Source organism: Lagenorhynchus albirostris, chromosome 12 (genome assembly GCF_949774975.1).
Source record: "Lagenorhynchus albirostris chromosome 12, mLagAlb1.1, whole genome shotgun sequence".
NCBI classification, from domain to species: Eukaryota; Metazoa; Chordata; class Mammalia; order Artiodactyla; family Delphinidae; genus Lagenorhynchus; species Lagenorhynchus albirostris.
Window position 1 is genome coordinate 26,526,467 of NC_083106.1, and position 18,745 is coordinate 26,545,211.

At 38.6% G+C, this 18,745-nt stretch overlaps 1 protein-coding gene across 3 annotated transcripts in view; it reads left to right on the forward strand.

Moving 5' to 3' along the window:
* MAP3K5 (mitogen-activated protein kinase kinase kinase 5) overlaps positions 1-18,745 on the forward strand; it is a 214,427-nt gene that overhangs the window by 136,996 nt on the left and 58,686 nt on the right. For all 3 annotated transcript variants that reach the window (XM_060167802.1, XM_060167804.1, XM_060167803.1), the window contains exons 11-14: positions 2,651-2,758; positions 8,491-8,540; positions 11,094-11,189; positions 14,816-14,897. In XM_060167802.1, coding sequence (XP_060023785.1) covers positions 2,651-2,758; positions 8,491-8,540; positions 11,094-11,189; positions 14,816-14,897 — 336 coding nt within the window. The remainder of the gene's footprint in view (positions 1-2,650; positions 2,759-8,490; positions 8,541-11,093; positions 11,190-14,815; positions 14,898-18,745) is intronic.

The window sequence follows — 18,745 nt, forward strand, 5'->3', positions numbered from 1 at the left end:
GACACCAAGGGGGGAAAGCAGGGTGGGGTGGTGGTGGTGGTGGTGTGATGAATTGGGAGATTGGGGTTGACATTTATATACTAATATATATAAAAAAGATAAGAACCTGCTGTATAAAAATAAAATACAAAAAAAAAAAAAGAAAATATTTAATTTAATTGTCTTCATTTATCTCACTACCATATCCATTCTCATGCTTCCAAGAAATAAGTGTGACCCTGGGCAAAAGAAAAGAGGCGAAAGTTTCTTTGGGAAATGAAAGGTCCCATCATTTATTATTATTTGAGTTCAGGTTGATTTATTCTTTTTCCTGACCTCTCTTCTGTGTATATTTTCTTTCCTTCCTACATTGGAGACCATCAACCCATCACTTAATGTCAGGCAAGAAGAAGAGGAGGTGGTGTTTTCACAGACGCTATAGGAGCTTAGATATGTACCTCTACTTAATATCTGCTCTTCAGAGTTTACAGGCCTTGCTGTCTTCCTTCACACTTCAGAAGTTAGCCGTTAATTGTAATGTTAACCTATATAAAAGACTAGAAACTAAAAGCAAGAATGTGTATACTCTCTAGCAAGTTGTATCTAGCTGGTTTTGTCAAATTGCCTCCTTTTTTCTTGTCTTTTCTCAGGCTTTCTGTGACATCCACAGCACGTGCTACAAATTCTTTACATTTTGTCGTTTCAAGGCCAGTTCAAAGGGCTCAGCGAGCATTAGAGAATAATAATTTCAACCAGTTTTTTATTCCGTATCTCAAGATAAGAAACACATAGTTCATATTTTATCTATTAGAAATATTTGAGACAATACCACCATCGTTTAAGAAGACAGGAGATAACCTGTGCTGTGCTTTTCTAATGTTAGATAGCAGGCCACGTCATTAGGGAACAAGGTATGTTCTCATTGTCAGCGGAGTGACTTGGGTGCGATTTTGGGAAACCCACCTTTTATTCCCTATTATTCGTTTTAATTTCATAAACACTGGGATACTCAGATTTGAGAGCACCATTTCTGCCAAATTCAGATTGAATATTAATGATTTTCATTATTATTCATTGGTGCCACTTAGCTGTTGATGGGAATTTGGACCTTGATTCACACAATATGTTTCTGAATCAGACTATGTTCCCCAGTGGGCTCTTACTGTGTGTTTATTTTGATACATGTCATCTTATATTCATAGCTAGAGCCTGACCAAGAATTCTTTATGCCCTTAAAGTTTTTTATGCTCAAGTAAAGAAAATTTTGTCTTTCTAATCCCCTTTCTCTAGTTCTCTGTACCTGAACTTAAAGAAAAAGTATTCCAGTTTCTCTGAGTGTTAAGTATTTTCTTTTCTTTCCAAGTATTTCTACTTAAGACTGCACAGAAATTTTGAGCTAGATAGGTGCCTTTAAGTGTTTGTACAAATAGGTAATATCTGTAGCACCTTTGAAATCAGGGCACGTGTGGCATTTTAATGTTATTTGCTCCTAATATGAGATATTAGCAATAATATAATATATCATCCAGTCCTTTGATGGAGATTCTCATCTCACTTGTCATATATCCCTCATATATCTCCAAAACAGGAGCAAAGTTAAAGTCTCTTTCTCTCACAAAGTTTAAATCATTATTAAAGATACCAGTCTTATCTTTTTTTTTTTCTTTTTTTGCGGTACGTGGGCCTCTCACTGTTGTGGCCTCTCCCGTTGCGGAGCACAGGCTCCGGATGCACAGGCTTAGCGGACATGGCTCACGGGCCCAGCCGCTCTGTGGCATGTGGGATCTTCCCGGACCGGGGCACGAACCCGTGTCCCCTGCATCGGCAGGCGGACTCTCAACCACTGCGCCACCAGGGAAGCCCACCGGTCTTATCTGGAAGGCAGTGCAAAAACATTTTATTATTTCATGCAACTACGTTCATTTCTTTGGTTTATATATAAAACTCTTTCAATAATAATCAAAATCATTTCTCAATCCCTTTATAAGGGTATGAAAACCATACTACTACATCTTTATGGTAAGGTGTGGCCGCAGAAAATCAAAAATAAGTATGTGACACTCTATATATGGAATCTTTTCTGTGCACAGAATTATTTGTTTTACCACATTTCTGCCTTTCTTTGACACATTTATATTTATAGAAATAGATTATGGGAAAAGAATATGAAAAAGAATAGATATGTATCTATGTGTAACTGAATCAGTTTTCTGTACACCTGAAACATTGTAAATTAACTATAAAAAAATGAAATTTTTTTAAAAACTGAAATAAAAGATTCTGTATTGATTATAAGATAAAACAAAAGTTTTTGAATATATATATACATGTGTGTGTGTGTGTATATATATATATATATACATATATATATATATATATATAAAATTAGTAGATTCCCTGGGGATAGCAAACCAACATATGGATTTCAAACATTTATTTCTAATTTCCTTAGCAATGAAAGGTGATGCATTATTGGAATTTATAATAATTGTTTAATACCATAAAATGCTCAAAGGACTCATAGGGGTAGCAACAATCAGAAGTTAAAATGGTTTTACTCCAGCGTTGGACTCAGCCTCATCCGTTAATCTCCTGTGTCAGTGCAGTGTTGTTATAACAGCTCTAAATGGCTTAAATCTTAAGTCACTAATATTAGCCTTATATTTTCAAGGTATTAATATTAGAACCAACCAAAATCTATCAACCTTCGTATTTGTCTATCAACAATGAAGTGGAGGAAAAGACAATATCTATCTGGCACGTACTTCCTGATGACAAGGTAAATTGTGCAATTATTAAGACGAGTATTCGTAGCGAAGGACTTTAGACCCTTTGGGCATTTATATATTCCAGCAAATATATACATTAGTTAAGAAGAAATAGCTTCCTGTGTATTTATCTTGGCATAAATACATTCTGTAATATAAAAACTGTTAGATTTTGGTTATGGATTTCATTCACTTAATAAAATATAATTCAACTGTTTGGATTTTTATTATAGATGGCATAGTCCTCCAAAGGGCACCCAAAATGGGATTGTTTCTGTTTTACAAATTCATGCTATAAATTAAATTATGTGCCAAAGACCTGATACTTAAAATATATGATTTAAAGGATGCATATCTTAATTCTAGGAAGCCTGTCAGAATAACGCTATTTCTAGTCTTACGGTGTTATGATTAGAGTTATAATTGCATCTCGCTGGTTGGTTATCAGAGTAATTGCTACATTTCAGGTTACCGCTGACTTATGTGCTGGGTATAACATGAGGTGGGCTGCGCTGCCACTGGTTTTCAAAAGAATCTTAAATGCTCTCATTTCCACTCATAACCATCATTTGGATAATCCTTACATTTCTATATTTCATCAGTTTTAATGCATGTACAAATCATCCTACTATTTTTTAAAAATAGAAGCTTTTCAAGAGCTGATTCCAGTCCATAGGATAAACCACAGAAATGAGGAGTCTTGTGGCAAAGTAGTTTTGTGGGGGTTTTTGTAATTACTTTGTAAAATACCCTTCTCATTTTCCTTAAACATCATCCGTGCACTCAGCAAATCTTTATGGAGCACTTAGTCTGTGACAGGCACTACCAGGCTCTGTGTTAAGCACGAGGGAAACAGTGTATACAAAATAGGCCAGATTCCTGCCCAGGAGTTTACCTTCTACTCAGGGAACCAGAACATAAACAAATAAATAAAAGATATAGGCACATTAAATGGTGAAAAGCGGGAAATAAAGCAGAAAAGGCAATTAGGAAGTCTATTTGAGGGTATGGGGTTGCAGTTTTTTAAAATGTCAGTGTCAGTTTTTTGAAATGTCTTTGAGTCAACAGACCTGGGCTCAAATCCCTTGGGCAACATGGCATCTCCAAGCTGCGGTGTTCTCATCTGTGGAATGGAATAATAATATCCACCTCAAAAGTTGTGAAATTAATCAAAATAATGTAGGTAGAGTATATTGCACAGAGCCTGACATATAATGAATACCGAGTGTATTTTAACAACAGTAATGACAACAGTAATAAAATTGCGGCAGTACGCAAACCCTAACATTGAAAGCCCAGAATTTAACCCTGCTCTTCTCCTTAGATGACATGGCAGCAATCATTTGGGAGGTTGTTCGTGTTATATTAGGGAACTGTGATATTGCAATTTATAGTAAGAAATATATATTTGATCTTAGGCCCTGTTTCTGCCACAGAGTTCCTAAAATCCTTGAATTTCTTAGGTGCTGAGAGCCACAGAGGTGTCTTTTGTTATGTTAATGAGGTGATGTTTGGAAAACACCTAAGGATGGGGTCTGGTTGCCAGGGGAACCAACCAGGTGATTAGAGGATTGGAACTTTCATCCCCACACCCCTGACCTCCAGGGAGGGGACAGCGGCTCTGGTAAATTAATTGAACTGAAGGAGGGGGTCCTTGGAACCTCCAGTCTCTACTCCACTTGGAGTCGTGCCATCATGACGAAATTGATAATGACTAATATATCTATATGCATCTCATTAACCTTGTTTTAAAGTACACAGTGTCTTATTTACATTATTTTAAATTATATGCATACATGTTCTCATAAGCAGAAGTAGAGTAGCCATCCACTTGAAACTACAAAACCAAGAGAGGTTAGAGACATGAACGTTATTATCTGGGAGAGATTTTCAGAAGCCTGATTGGGAAGAGCAAGGTTATCCAAGGACACTTGGAAACAGAATGTGGCTAAAGGAATTAGCGATTAGCCAGACCCTGAGAGTGAGTGGAGAGCCAGAAGTTATTTGGAAGACAGAAAAAGAAGAGAAAGTAAGCCAGAAATTTTTGGAAAAAGAGTACTATTTCCAGTTGTCATTATTTTCTTTTTCTGGAGGTTCTATGTTCAATACAGTTAGCCTTGTTTTGATTCTCTTATGTTTTGTGACAATTGTAGAGACAATTTTTATATTATGCTAAGAAGTATATTAGGACATAAATTAGTACATTAAGAAGATTTATAGATTTAGGCTGTGAATTGTCCTGCTTCCATTTTTACCATCTTTTGATCAAGAAATATTACATTTGCATTGTCCCCACTGCCTATTACCTTTAGTGCTAAAAATAGTCCTTGTTCAAAAATGTAAGCTTTCTTAAATCAATCTGTTTCCATTTTAAATTTTTGTCTGTTTCTTTGCAAACCCTAGTTCTATCCATAATGTGTTCATTACCACTACCATTTTCTCTGTTTTTTAAAATAGAAGTGATATAACTGGAATGAGGACAAGCAATGAAGATAACTTTGTTATTATTTTATTCGTTTAAAGCAACTGTAATGGCTGTAATTAAATAACAGATAAGCAACAGGTTTTATAGGTCTTACTGTTAAACAGGAAGTGGATTTTTTGGTCATGGAATGTTTAATTTTTTTCCTCTGAAAGTGGAAAAACAGAGTGTTGCTTTTCATTTATCATATTTATTTCTCTATTCCCTCTCTCAGTATTTTCATTCTAAAATGTGGGATGAACAGTTATACGAGCTAGTATATACTTTATATTGCAATTTTCAAAACTTTAAGGTCATTATACCAAGTCCCAAGAGTTCAGGGAGTCTTTGAGAGTTACTCTATGGTCAGGGGCAAATTAATTGAAATCCCAGTCCTTTAACAGCTCTCCCTGGTTGCCGCTTAAAGTAAGTTGGTGCTTGAAGAAAGTCTTCATGAGTACCTGAAAGAAAAACCTAGAATGAGGAAGAGAGAAGTTATTTGCAAGATATTTTAAATCGTTGTTATTTAGAATTCCCCTCCTTTGAGGGTTGAAGCTAAGCACTCCTGGCCTATCTGGTGGCTTGTCAGGCCAAGGTAGCAGGGTCCCAGTGCAGGACTTCGTGTTGACTCCCCTCCCTCACTCCAGCTCCAACCAGTGGCTGCTCAGAGAAGACCCAGGAAATTTCTTAGGGGAATATATTAATCCCAGATTCTAGATTTTGATGATGTGATGCTCTCATCCATCAAGGAAGTTTTTAACTACAAAATTCCCAACCAAAAGTGGCTTAAGTAATAAGGAAACATTGTCCCATATTACAAGAGCTTCTGAGGTGGATCATTCTGGGGGTAATTTCAGCGGCTTGACAGTGTCAGAATTCTGGTTGGCTTCTCTATGTGCTCTTGTTTTTTCTCTTGTGGTCTTAAATAGCAACTCCAAGCATCAGTTCATGTGGACAGCATCCAAAGAAGGTTAGGGCCTTTCCCCTGGACCAAAAGTTACATCACATGTCCATGCCTAAGGCAATCACCAGCAAGGGAAATGGGCTTACCATGGCCGACTTAGGGAATCAATTTCACTGTCCCTAAACCTTGCCACCTGAACCTGAACAAAATTCATTTTTTCTTAGCAAAGAAGGATGGGAATGGCTGTCGCCTGGGGAGCCAGCAGTGTCTGCCACAGGCATTCCTGCCATCTTAACTCAGTATTAATTCCTTGTCTTCATTCTTGCCCTAGCTGGGGCATAGCATCTGAGGCTAACCAGTTTCAAGAAATTGGTGCTTGTGCTGACTGGATTAGGTTGAGTGTTGGTTTGGGGCTTGTTGGGGTTGATTATCACTCCAGTTCTGCCTCTGCTCTGCCCTTTTCCCCTAATTCACACACGGACCCAGAAGACTTTTACCTTACCTGTTGGCTTTTATAGCTCACCAGCGCCTCTCTGTGGTGAGAGGCAAGGGAGGTGGGGAGAGAGGACTCCTCCTCCCAGATCACTCCATCTCAGGCCCCGGGCTTTGCACCACTGAAATGGAACATTTCCTGGCAGCACTCACAACCTTCCAGGAACCTAAAATTCTGAAAATGCTCTACTTCTTTCCTACAAAACCAGCCCAGTCAATCTGGGAAATCTCTCCTCGGCTGTTCCCAGAACAGGGCTGATGGAGGATAGATTTTACCAGGGCTGTCTTGCAGGTGTTTGTCAGTTGCTGTGTTCCGTCGCAGGTTTATACACTGCCCTGCCTGCTCCGCACTCACCCCCACCTCCTGATCCTGGGGATGGCCTTAGAAAGCAGCTCAGTTGCAGGCTCTGAGGATAAGGCGGCATTGTGTGCAAGGAGCGTGCAGGTAACAGCTGCAGCTCTTGGGTCACATATTTTTAGAAGGTCACCTGAGGCCGACAGGATTTAGAAGCAACTTTCCAAATTACCAGCTGAAGCTGCAGGCTGCTATTTTAATTTAAGTCCCTCTGTACTCCTGTTAAGAAAGCCGCATTCCATGAGTACCTTTCTGTGGTCTCTGCCCTCTCTGGGCCTCGTGCACAGCAGCGTTTGCTCTGTGTTAATTCAGGTCACATCCCCATGACCTGACTGATGTGCATTGAAAGTAGTTTTTTAGTAAATCTACTTTGGATTTGAGAGGATCTATTTTTAAGTTGCATGGTCCTAGCAAAGAACTAGGTGCTATGGATATAAATTATGGTTTTTTGAGTTGCTTTGGCCAAAAGGAGAGTTCTGGGCCATCTCAGAGCCATGGGCTTCATTACCCATTTCACTAGCCCAGCCAAGACCTCAGCCTCTGGCAGTATTTTAAGTGGGTGGATAAGAGCTTGTTTCCCTGGTTGTTTTACATTTACAGAATTGAACTGCAGTCAAAATTGACTACAATACAGTATTTGAACTGCAATCAGAATTGACTACAAAACAATACAATACAGAATTAACTACCATACATGTATCAACTCCTTTATTTCCATAAAATATTTGTTATTAATTCTATTCAATATATTGTCACAAATATTTTTATAGGGAATGCCATCTAGCTTGTCATTTATTTAATTTAGATACATATGAATTTAATACTAGTTTTAACTCAGATTTAGTAATAAACTCAAGAAATAAATTCCCACATTTTTTTTTCATCTTGGCCCTGTAAATCATCCATGTTTATCATATGATAATTAAATGTCTTATGTTTAAACTTTATTACCGTATTGACTTTTGCATAAATCAGGTAACAACACATTGTAGCAATGATGGACACCGTATACATGTGTCTACACACATACATACTTGCTGAACTATTTTCTAAAGAAATAGAACCACCATTTTGGTTAGAAAATGTAACTAAAGATAATTCAGAAGTAATTATCTTTAAACCTTGAAGAGATTTTATTCAAATTAATGTTTTTCTTTCTCAGAAAAGAAATATCGCTCAACTATAATTGAATTACCTTGATCACTGGGTTTTTTACTTGAAAAATTCAGGCTCTACAGTTATTATGTTAATCTGCTAAAAATCAAGTTTTAGAATTTAATAAGACTAATTCTCCTAGGTTCTCTTGGAAGCTGTTTTATTGAAGTACAGAAATTATTAAGTAGAGTAAATATCACCCTTGTGGCTTGAGAATGAACTGCAGTTTCCATCCAGATAGTTTGTCTGTGGAGAATTATGCACTAGGAAAAATGACTCTGTGTATATTTTTTTAAAGTAATAAAACAAAATTACTGTTATGTTATTTTCATTTGGATGACTCAACCTTTGTTGTTGTTCTTCCCCTGTGTTCTAGAAAGGTATACATGAGTGGAATTTTAGTGCTTCCTCTGTCAGGGGAGTGAGGTAAGTTTCCTTTGTGCATTTCATTTACTTAGAAGATGTTTTTCTAGAGTGTGAATGTCTTGGATAGGACTTGTAGTCATGATTTAAAAAGGCAAAGAACTTCAAGAATCCTTCTGTTGATGAAAATGCTCAGCCTTCTTCAGACTCTTTATCTCCATTACAAAAAATTTGCAACAAAACCTTCACTGTTTGAACTGACTCTGCACTTGCACTTGTCACCTACTTAAAATGTGGTGACAGAGAGATAAATGTGAACTGTGGACCAGAGTCAAGGTGAGGATAAAAGTGAGCTGTGTGGGGTCCTCTCTAGCTGGGTTTATGTTAGAGGATGGTTTTTCTGGTCTTTTGGTATCCCAGGAACTAATCTCTCCTTAGATGTATTGAAAACATACATACCATCTGCCAGATTGTGTCCTGTAGCGAATATTAATATGGTGAGATTATGGGAATTCATTTTTCTACGACTTTTCCTGAGGTCACCGTTAATGAAGTGTTCTTGAGGTTACAGTGGCTCCCTTCAGTTCTGACATTGCCATCATAATGCCAATTCCTGGGGTTTAGAAATGAGATTTATTTCAGAATCAAGAGCCACTGGTTAAATGTTTACATACTTGTTCTACAGAAGTTTATGAGACACCAGCTCTTGCAAATTTCAAACCAAATTAGTTGTGTTTACTACTGTGTGCCCCATATAAACAGAAATGAGAAAAATCAGATTTCTGTGTGCCAGTTATACAATACTCTGTTGCTTTTGGCGTAATAGTAATTGGTTTTGTTGGAGCCTATGAACTGGCAGAGTCGTCTGGGTCACTGATAATTGGAGTTTGCTTGGTAAAAACACCTGTTACCTCATGAATGATGTGAACAGAAACAGGCCAGACTGACTCAATATATATCTTTCCAATCCATGCCTTCTCAAATAAAGCATTACTCTCTTAATATTTAATTTTTAAGACCAGTCATTAGCAAGACACTCATTACTTATTGCTGCCTTTTTAAGCCATCCATCTAGGAAAGTATGGTAAACATAAATTTCACTTTATCAGCATGGAATGATTATATGCAGCTACTGTTGGTTTATATGTTGAGAAACTTGAGTTCCAGTGTGTGACTTCAAAGAGAGCTAACTTTTCTTGACTTCCTCCTCTATAAATAGAAGACAAACTACAGAAGAAAATCCAGCTGTCAGCAGTTTGTCTTGCATCAGCTTAGGACTTGTTCAGCTCGGCCAATGGGCATTTATTGAGCAGCAGCTATCTGTCAAACGTTGAGTCCTGTTCTGCTAAGGATACACAAAGGACTAAGACATGAACTCTGCTCTTGAAGCACTCACAGCCCAGCAGAGCAGCACGCATTTAACAACTAATGATAGTACAGTGTGAGATTAACAGATGTATGTTCAAAGACCAGAGGGGCAAGAGGAAGTCTTTCTGTCTCAGGTAGAAGTAGTGAAGGGAGAGAGGGTAAGGTCTAAGGTGGGCCTTAAATGGTAAATAGAATTTCTTTAAAAAGTCAAAAATGATGTGCATTCCAAATGGAAGGAACAGCAGATGCAGAGGCATAAAATAGGGATTGGAGAACTATAGCCCACAAGCCAAATATGGCCCGCTGCCTGTTTTTGTAAATAAAGTTTTATTGGAACTCAGCCATGTTCATTCATTTATGTATTGCCTAAGGCTGCTCCAACAGCAAAACTGAGTAGTGTGGCCTACAAAGCTTGATATATTTACGCTCTGACCTGTTACAGAAAATAGTTGCCAACCCTTGGCATAAAAGAGCATGGCCTGGGGGCTTCCCTGGTGGCGCAGTGGTTGAGAGTCCGCCTGCCGATGCAGGGGACATGGGTTCGTGCCCCAGTCCGGGAGGATCCCACATGCCGCGGAGCGGCTGGGCCCGTGAGCCATGGCCGCTGAGCCTGCGCGTCCGGAGCCTCTGCTCCACAACGGGAGAGGCCACAACAGTGAGAGGCCCGCGTACCACAAAAAAAAAAAAAAAAAAAAAAAGAGCGTGGCCTGACTGGTAAACTCAAAATTGTTTCAACTTCTGTAAAGTAAAGGACTTGCTGAGTCCAAACCAACTGCTGTTTCATATTTCTTCACTCCTTTATAATCTTTACAATAATGAGGTGCTTTACCTGCCTCCACACATTGCCTTCCTAGCTTCGGAAGCATTTTATTGTTCGACACATCTTACGGAACCAGAATCACCAAGGTCAGTAAGCCAGTTGATATTTACGCTTTTCTTTCAAACACACAGTTTAGTGCTACAGCAGGCAAGACCCCTTCCCCATGCTAAGTTGTAGGACACATGGCTTGTGTGCCTACAACACCCCAGAGCAACATTATCTGCAGATACAAGCAGGAGGATAATGCTCAGAATATTATAATTTTAGTGTTGTGGTACAGGGAATGTCACTTTTTAAAGTGCTATTTATAACATTTTGGTATAAACAACACTGATATCATAATTGGGACTGAATATAAAAAGTATTTATTTTTCATTACAGTACATGAAGTATTGAGATTACTGTGAATAATTCTTTGTTTGTTTCAGTGTTTCTAAATTTGAAGAACGATGCTGTTTTCTTTATGTGCTTCACAATTCTGATGATTTCCAAATCTATTTCTGTACAGAACTTCATTGTAAAAAGTACGTATTAGTCACTGTTTATGTGTGAAAAAGACTGTTCTTACCTGATCATTATTTTTAATTAATGAATGAACATGTAGCTCCTGTAAAGAATTCATGGCCATGTGCTTATATAAATATTTCATTTGCACTGATATCTTATAATATGTGGCATGTTTAACTGAGAATTTGGGGAACTTTCTTTAATAAATGAACCTTTTTCTTAGTCGTAATTTATTTCTCCTTAGACAAAACATTAACCAAATTTACCAGTTAGTTGCCAAGTATTATGACTCATTTTTAAAGTGGTCATGTATTATGTGATTACCAAAATTTTCATTCTTGAATTCTTTCGAATAATCTCACCATCGTCTGCAACAGTGGCTCCTAACTCTGGTTCATATTAGAATCAACTGGTGGGCTCTAGAAAGTGCCTGAGCCCGACCCTCGATGAATTATATTGGATTTTTAGGTGGAGGAACAACTTGAGCTAAGAGCCAGTGATGTAATCTACACCCATAAAAGATAATCCAAAAATACATGGACTGCATTGTATATTTGGGCTAACCTCCCTGGGTATATTTGTCTTGGGCTAATGACTAAGTACTTCCTGGTCCCTTAGAACACAGTGACTAATTGTGGGGACCTATAGAAGTGCGTGACAATTTAGACACCAACGTGCAGGTAAAAGCCAGCTTGGACTTAAGATTTTGCTGGGGTGGTTCTTTCAAATAATCACTGTTTGACCCCATTATAAATGATTGATATGCTAGCTCCAATATACAGTCAGTCATTTTAATCTTGGTACTAAAAATATGTATGTTTAATTTAAGATTCTTAGCTAAAGTTTTATCTTTATTATTGTAAAATGTGTAGTAAAATGACTTGGAAATAAGAAAGAATTCCTAACACGTGTATGGTCGACTTTTCTACTTACACTTGAATTCTCAAGGCTCTTCATTTGTTTCAGTGATAATTATAGCTAAGATTTATGGAGTAATGACCTCAGACCTCATATCTATTTTAATCTTCAAATAAAATTTATTAGGTAGGTAATATTAATATTTTTGTTGAAAAGAGTAAAAAAAAAAAAAAGTAGAGTCTTGGAGAGTTTAACTACCTATAATCATATATAGCCAAAAAGCATAAAACCCGGGATTTGAACCGGGCACATGTTACTCTAGAATCCAAGCATCTAAAAATTACACTGTACTCCCACCCCACTAGAAGTGTTATATTCTATTTAGAAAAGTTGGTGTTGAACATTTTTGTGTGAGTAGCTGATGGAAATCTTTACCTCAAATCTTAAAGTCTATCTTTAAACCTAGAATTTGTTTAGGTCTTTCATGTTCTTCCTTTTGGTTGAACTTGCTTTTGTGTGTAACTCATCAGGATATGTAATCTTCATCGGAGCATACCATCATTCTGATCAGGTTTGGGGTTTTCTTTTCTTGTCTTTAACCTCCAAAGAATGTATATATAGAGAAAGGAAGAGTGAGGAACTAGGCATCACACGCAGACTCCATAGAGAGGCTTCCAACTCCATAATGGACTTTGTCTATTTTGTTCATTGTCATGTTCCCAAAGGCCAGAACAGTTTTTTATCCTAGTGGAAACTTGATGAGTATTTGTTGGATGGATGGATGGATGGATGGATGATAAGAGGTACTGTATAAGAAAAGGTTTTTTCCTTCCTGTGTAGGAAAAAAACCCAGTTCTTCCCTACTGTGTTTCTTTCCTTCGTGTCTCCTTTATTCCTCACACAAAACACTTTATTTCTGACATTTCTGGTCCCCAGATGTGTGGAGGTTTTACCCCACAACAAGCACTTCTCTGTGACACCTACAATTGAACTCAGTCTACCTGGAGATAGAGTGAGATCCCACAGGTTAAAGGCTCAGTCCCATAGACCGTCTCTTCCCCTGACTTCAGATACCAGTCACAAGCCCAGATTATCACCTGTGCTTTAGGTATACCAGCTATAGATCAGAGGTTCCAGCGACCCCCTTCTTGGGTTCGATTAATTTGCTAGAGAGGCTCACAGAACTCAGGGAAACACTTACATTTACCAGTTTATTAAAGGACATGAGACAGATGCACAGCCAGATCAAGCGATGTCTAAGGTGAGGTCTGGGAGGGTCCCCAGTGCAGGAGCTTCTGTCCCTGTGGAGTTGGGGTGCATCCCCCTCCCTATATGGGTATGTCCACCAACCCAGAAGCTCTCTGAACCCCCTACTATTGGGATTTTATGGAGGCTTCCTCATGTAAGCATGAACAATTATGAACTCTATTTCCAGCCCCTCTCCCCTCTCTGGAGGAAGGTGGGGGAGTGAAGCTGAAAATTCCAAGCTTCTAATCGTGGCTTGGTCTTGACCAGCCCCATCCAGGAGTCCACCCAGAGTCGCTTCATTAGAACAAAAGATGCTCCTGGTTCTGTATCACTTAGGAACTTACGAAGGTTTTAAGAGCCCTATGTTAGAGATGGGGTCTTAGACAAATATTAGAACACAGGAGATGCTCATAGTGTTCTTAGCACTTACAAGGGTTTTAGGAGTTCAGTGCCAGAACCTGGGGGGCAGAGACCAATATTTATTTTCTATTATCTCATAGGTACAGAGATAGCATAAAGGTTCTGAGTTGCGTTAGGGAAACTTTTCTTGTCACACAGTAACCTGCTCTTCCCTTGGGCTGGCAGTGCACAGCATCACCTGCCTGTGAGATCATCAGCCCCTGTTCACAGTGCCTCCCTTACTCCACCTCTGGGCTAGAAACCATTAGCATCCCTTCTGAATGGATAGACACAGCTAGCGTTGCAGAGGGAAGATCTGTTTCTTACCATAATTTTTGGGGGGAGCTCTGAAATGACCTCTAGGAAGAAAAAAAAAAAAGGAACTTTACAAGAATAGTTCCTGAAGAAAATGTTTGTCACCAACAGAAAGGTGGCTTCTGTCACAAACATACAAGCTAGCCGTTCCTGATTCCATCAGTATTTTGCAGACTGTATATATGGGACCCCACATGTATGACACTGAGGTGCTCAGGCAGAAGATTCAGTAACTGAGATCAAATGTAGTGGCCAACACTGTGTCGCAGAGTCAGCTCAGAATTTAGAGACACTATTCCAGAATCTGGGTATTTTTGTTATGTCCCATTAAAAATAGTAATATTAACAGCAGCAAAACAATAATAGCTAATATTTAATGAGTGCCCTGTGCTGAGCACTTTACAAGTATTACCTCAAGTCATCTTCACAACAACCTGTAAGATAGGTACTCATATTCCCCATTTATAATTAAAGAACGAGGCTCAGAGAGGTGGAGAAACTTGCCCCAAATCACGCAAATACTAGCAACCTTGGTATGATATTCAAGTCCACATTCTTAACATTTCTGTGACCTTGTCTAGCCTTACTGTTCTAATTCTGTAACATATCATGTTACTATTACTTGAGGCATTAGGTCAGAAATTTCCGACAAATCCTACCAAAAATATGAAAAATCATATTTTTCGCACTGATGCTGATATTTTGTTTATTGCCTGACTCTTCTAGGTCCCATTTGTTTTGCTCTGAAGTCACTTTGAAACGTGCTTGCTTATATGTAATATCTTATGTATTACGAGTCACCACATACCAATTTTCATTGCAGGTTTTTTGAAATGGTGAACACCATTACTGAAGAGAAGGGGAGAAATACAGAGGAAGGAGATTGTGAAGGTGACTCCCTGGAGGTAATGACTTTGGTTTCTGAGTTCATTTTACTAAATTTCTCTGTGGCTAATTTTTTAGAATGGACTATTTAAAGCTTTACTGAGGGAAAGGGGTGTGTGTGTGTGTGTGTGTGTGTGTGTGTGTGTGTGTGTGTGTGCGTGCGTGCGTGCGCGCAGGCGCGCGCTTCGTGAGTAGTGACGAAGGGTAGAGAGCTCAGCCAGAGTCTGTAAACTTTCCCTTAATGTTTAAAAGCAGCTTCTAGAATTCCTTTGGTTAAAAAGGGCTAAAAAGCAAACATTGGAGAACTCTTAGTTAGGAATACTGAGTTTTTTGTATCTTACTCTGATGTGAGTAACTATGCTTTATCTTTGAGGGTGTTGATAACCCTCAATGCAAGAGTCACAGTGCCCTTACACATTTTTTATTCTCCTCTGAGTTATGTTGCAATTCAGACAAGCAAAATTCAGTGAAAATTCTGAATGTTAGAAGCATTCGTGGTCCTTATTTGTATGCTTAAGCAGAGAACCTGAAACAATGGAAGATTAACAGCATAAAGAGAGGAGATGAGGGCTTCCCTGGTGGCGCAGTGGTTGAGAGTCCGCCTGCCGATGCAGGGGACGCGGGTTCGTGCCCCGGTCCGGGAAGATCCCACATGCCGCGGAGCAGCTGGGCCCGTGAGCCATGGCCGCTGGGCCTGTGCGTCCAGAGCCTGTGCTCCGCGGTGCGAGAGGCCACAGCGGTGAGAGGCCCACGTCCCCCCCCTCAAAAAAAGAGAGAGGAGGTGATAACAATCACCCCAGTGCTGTTGCTCTGACCGCAGTGCTTTTCCTTGTGCCTCCTAGATATAGTACACTGCAGACACCTATTTTTCGACTGTGTCCATTTTCTCCATCATGTCTTTCTGCTGTGTATAGCACAGGCTTCCACCACAGTGAGGACAGTGCTGGGGACTTTCAAGAGAGCTGACTCTCACACTAGAGCATCTTCAGTGTCTGAAGGTTGACACTTCTCCAGGCATGGTAGTGGGCCTCTGTTTCCTCCAAGCCTTTCTCAGTGTATGACTTGGGACTGAATTCTGAATCCAAGCAATATGAAAATTACATTTCTAATGTTAAACTGAAATTGAAGAAACTAGAACACCAACCTGACTGGTATACCTAGTGTATTAGATCACTTGGATAATGTCATCTCGTAGGCTAGAAGTTTTAGGTAAGCGTTGAAGTAGTAGGGTAACAGTCGAGGGAAATTTAAATATAATAACCAATTGTTAATTCTGCCTGTAGTTAAGTTCTATACTTCTCTAGCAGTTGTGTAACTTTTGATATTCCTGGCTAAGCCTAAGCCTCTTTCATTTAAGTTATAAAAAGATGATAGTCCTAATTTGGCAAAAAGAAATCTTCCCCACGCACTAGCTTGCTGTCTGCAGAAGTACTATAGACAATACTTCTTATTTGTTATGCTTTATATTTTGCACTGTTATATTTTCTTATTTAAGTGATTAAGATCTAGTGTAGGAACTAGATCTCTTGGTTTCTACATCAGTGCTCTTTTGACTGCACCTCATTATCTCTGTTTTTATTTGGGTTAAATTTAGAATCACTTGATACATAGCAACGGCCAGGGTAAAAGTTAACAAAGAAAATGAAAATGAAACAGTTCCATTAGTAATAAATTAGCAAGTGGATAGATTTGAAAATCCATAAAGTTACTTTACAATATCATAAATTGCTGGGTTTACAAAAGCAGTAACAGTGATAGCTATCCTTTATTTCATACCCTTCTTTGAAAAACTAAATCCATCTTACCCAAAATACACATAGCACAGACAGGCTATGGTAGCCATGTTAGACAAGCTTGGTCTTCATAATTGATTGAATCAACAGTTGAGAGACTCTGCTTTAGAAACTCATTTAACCCTATGCATTGCAGAACATGGCTTTAATTGCCTTAGAATTTGTGGTGAATCTGGCCAGCTGATTTTCCTGACTCAGTCTCCTATAATGTAAAAGGGGTAGGTAGATCACTGTTCAGAGAGCTGTCAAGAAGATCCAGGGTCAAGGTCTCCTGATCTGTGTGCAGTGGTACTAAATGGGGTGGATTTTGTAAGACACCCTTCTTGATCAGACAGTTCTCCTGCAAACGCTGAGAACACTCACCAGCCAAAGATGGAGGAAAGTGCTCAGGTTTCTTCCTAGGAATATCCAGAGAGTTTTAGTAGGTCTACTGACCTTACAAAAACCATCTCATACCAGTGCTCTCCGATTCATCAAAGTGCTCCTAACTCATACTTCTCAAGAAAGCACAGGTATACTATTCCTTAAAAAAAAAAAAAAAAAATTATTTATTTTTATTTGGTTGTGTCAGGTCTTAGTTGAGGCTTGCGGGCTCCTTAGTTGTGGCATATGAACTGTCAGTTACGGCATGCATGTGGGATCTAGTTCCCTGACCAGGGATCGAACCCGGGCCCCCTGCACTGGGAGCACAGAGACTTAACCACTGTGCCACCAGGGAAGTCCCATTATCCTTTTAATGTTAGAAAAACACTCGTGTACTTCTGTCCTTTGCATTCTATCAGAATAATTTAAAGTCTATGACATAGAATGACTTCTGCAGTATTCTCAGTGGACTGTATAGTCTATACAGTGAATTCAAGAGTACCTGTTTTAAGTATTGAAGTAATATTTTGGCTTAGTTTGCCATTTTGCCACTAGTGACATTGCTGATGTTGTAGTCTTGGGTGTTCTGTTAGCATAACATTAATGAATGGATACAGTGATGTGCTGGGCTGTGAAGATGATGAAATCCATCTTGGCTCTCCCTCTCACGGAATGTCCCTTTGTAGCCAGAACACCTATACAATATGAGTTATTAAATAACCTTAACTTATATTTTTACATAACTTATGATAACTCCATTATACCCTTGATCACATTTCTTAGCTATTTTCAACATTCTCGACTAACATTATTTTTCCAGTATTCTAAATATTTGATTAAAATGAATTCCTTAATTTCATTACCACAAACTGAACTCAAACTTCAGCCCATCAATGACGTAGCAAAAATAATTCCTCCTCTTCCCATTCTTCATAGTATAAACAAGAAGGATTCCTTTGGAGATTTATATGCAGAATAATTATTTTCTGGTCTTTACCTTCATTTGAGATAGAATTAAAATTGTTTCAATACATGTGCCAATTATTCCTGAAGCCTTTGGGTACCTTGGCCCAAAACAAAATTAAAATGTTGGAAAGATCAGATGCTTTTAAAAAGTTTTTAACTTCACTTGGGGTGGCATCAGCATTTGGCAAACATTAACTATTAATGTGGTTCCATAAACCACAAATTTGAAGCTAATCCTTAGACTTCCTGGTGTTTGAAAAACTTCTTATTCTAAGCCCAAGTTAAGATTTACTTTTCTTTTTGATTTAAAAAACCAAGGTTTCTTTGAAGCATTATAGTTGTGGGAGGGATTCAGCCTCCTTCGGGTCATGGTCAGACCCCTCCTCCAACTGATCATATTGGACTCTGCTCTGGTAAGATCCTTGTGCTGGGGTCAGTGGTCTTGGGTTCTGGCTCTAACTTTGCCAGTAGCCAGTTTTATAACTTTGGACAAAATTCTTACTCCTGCTGGGTTAAGATGATATCATTCCTTACATGAGAGTTGAACAAGAAGATCTTAAATGTCCTTTCCTAGTTCACATTTTTTATAATTTTCAAGGTTAGTATAAACTGTACCAGGTCTTTTAAATATAGCTCAATACCACTTTCAGTGGACTTTTCTGTTTTTAAACAGGAAGAGAAACAACTTCTTTTGATTCAAGGCCATGTTTTTTGATTCAAGGCTGTCTTTTGAAATGGAAGGGTTA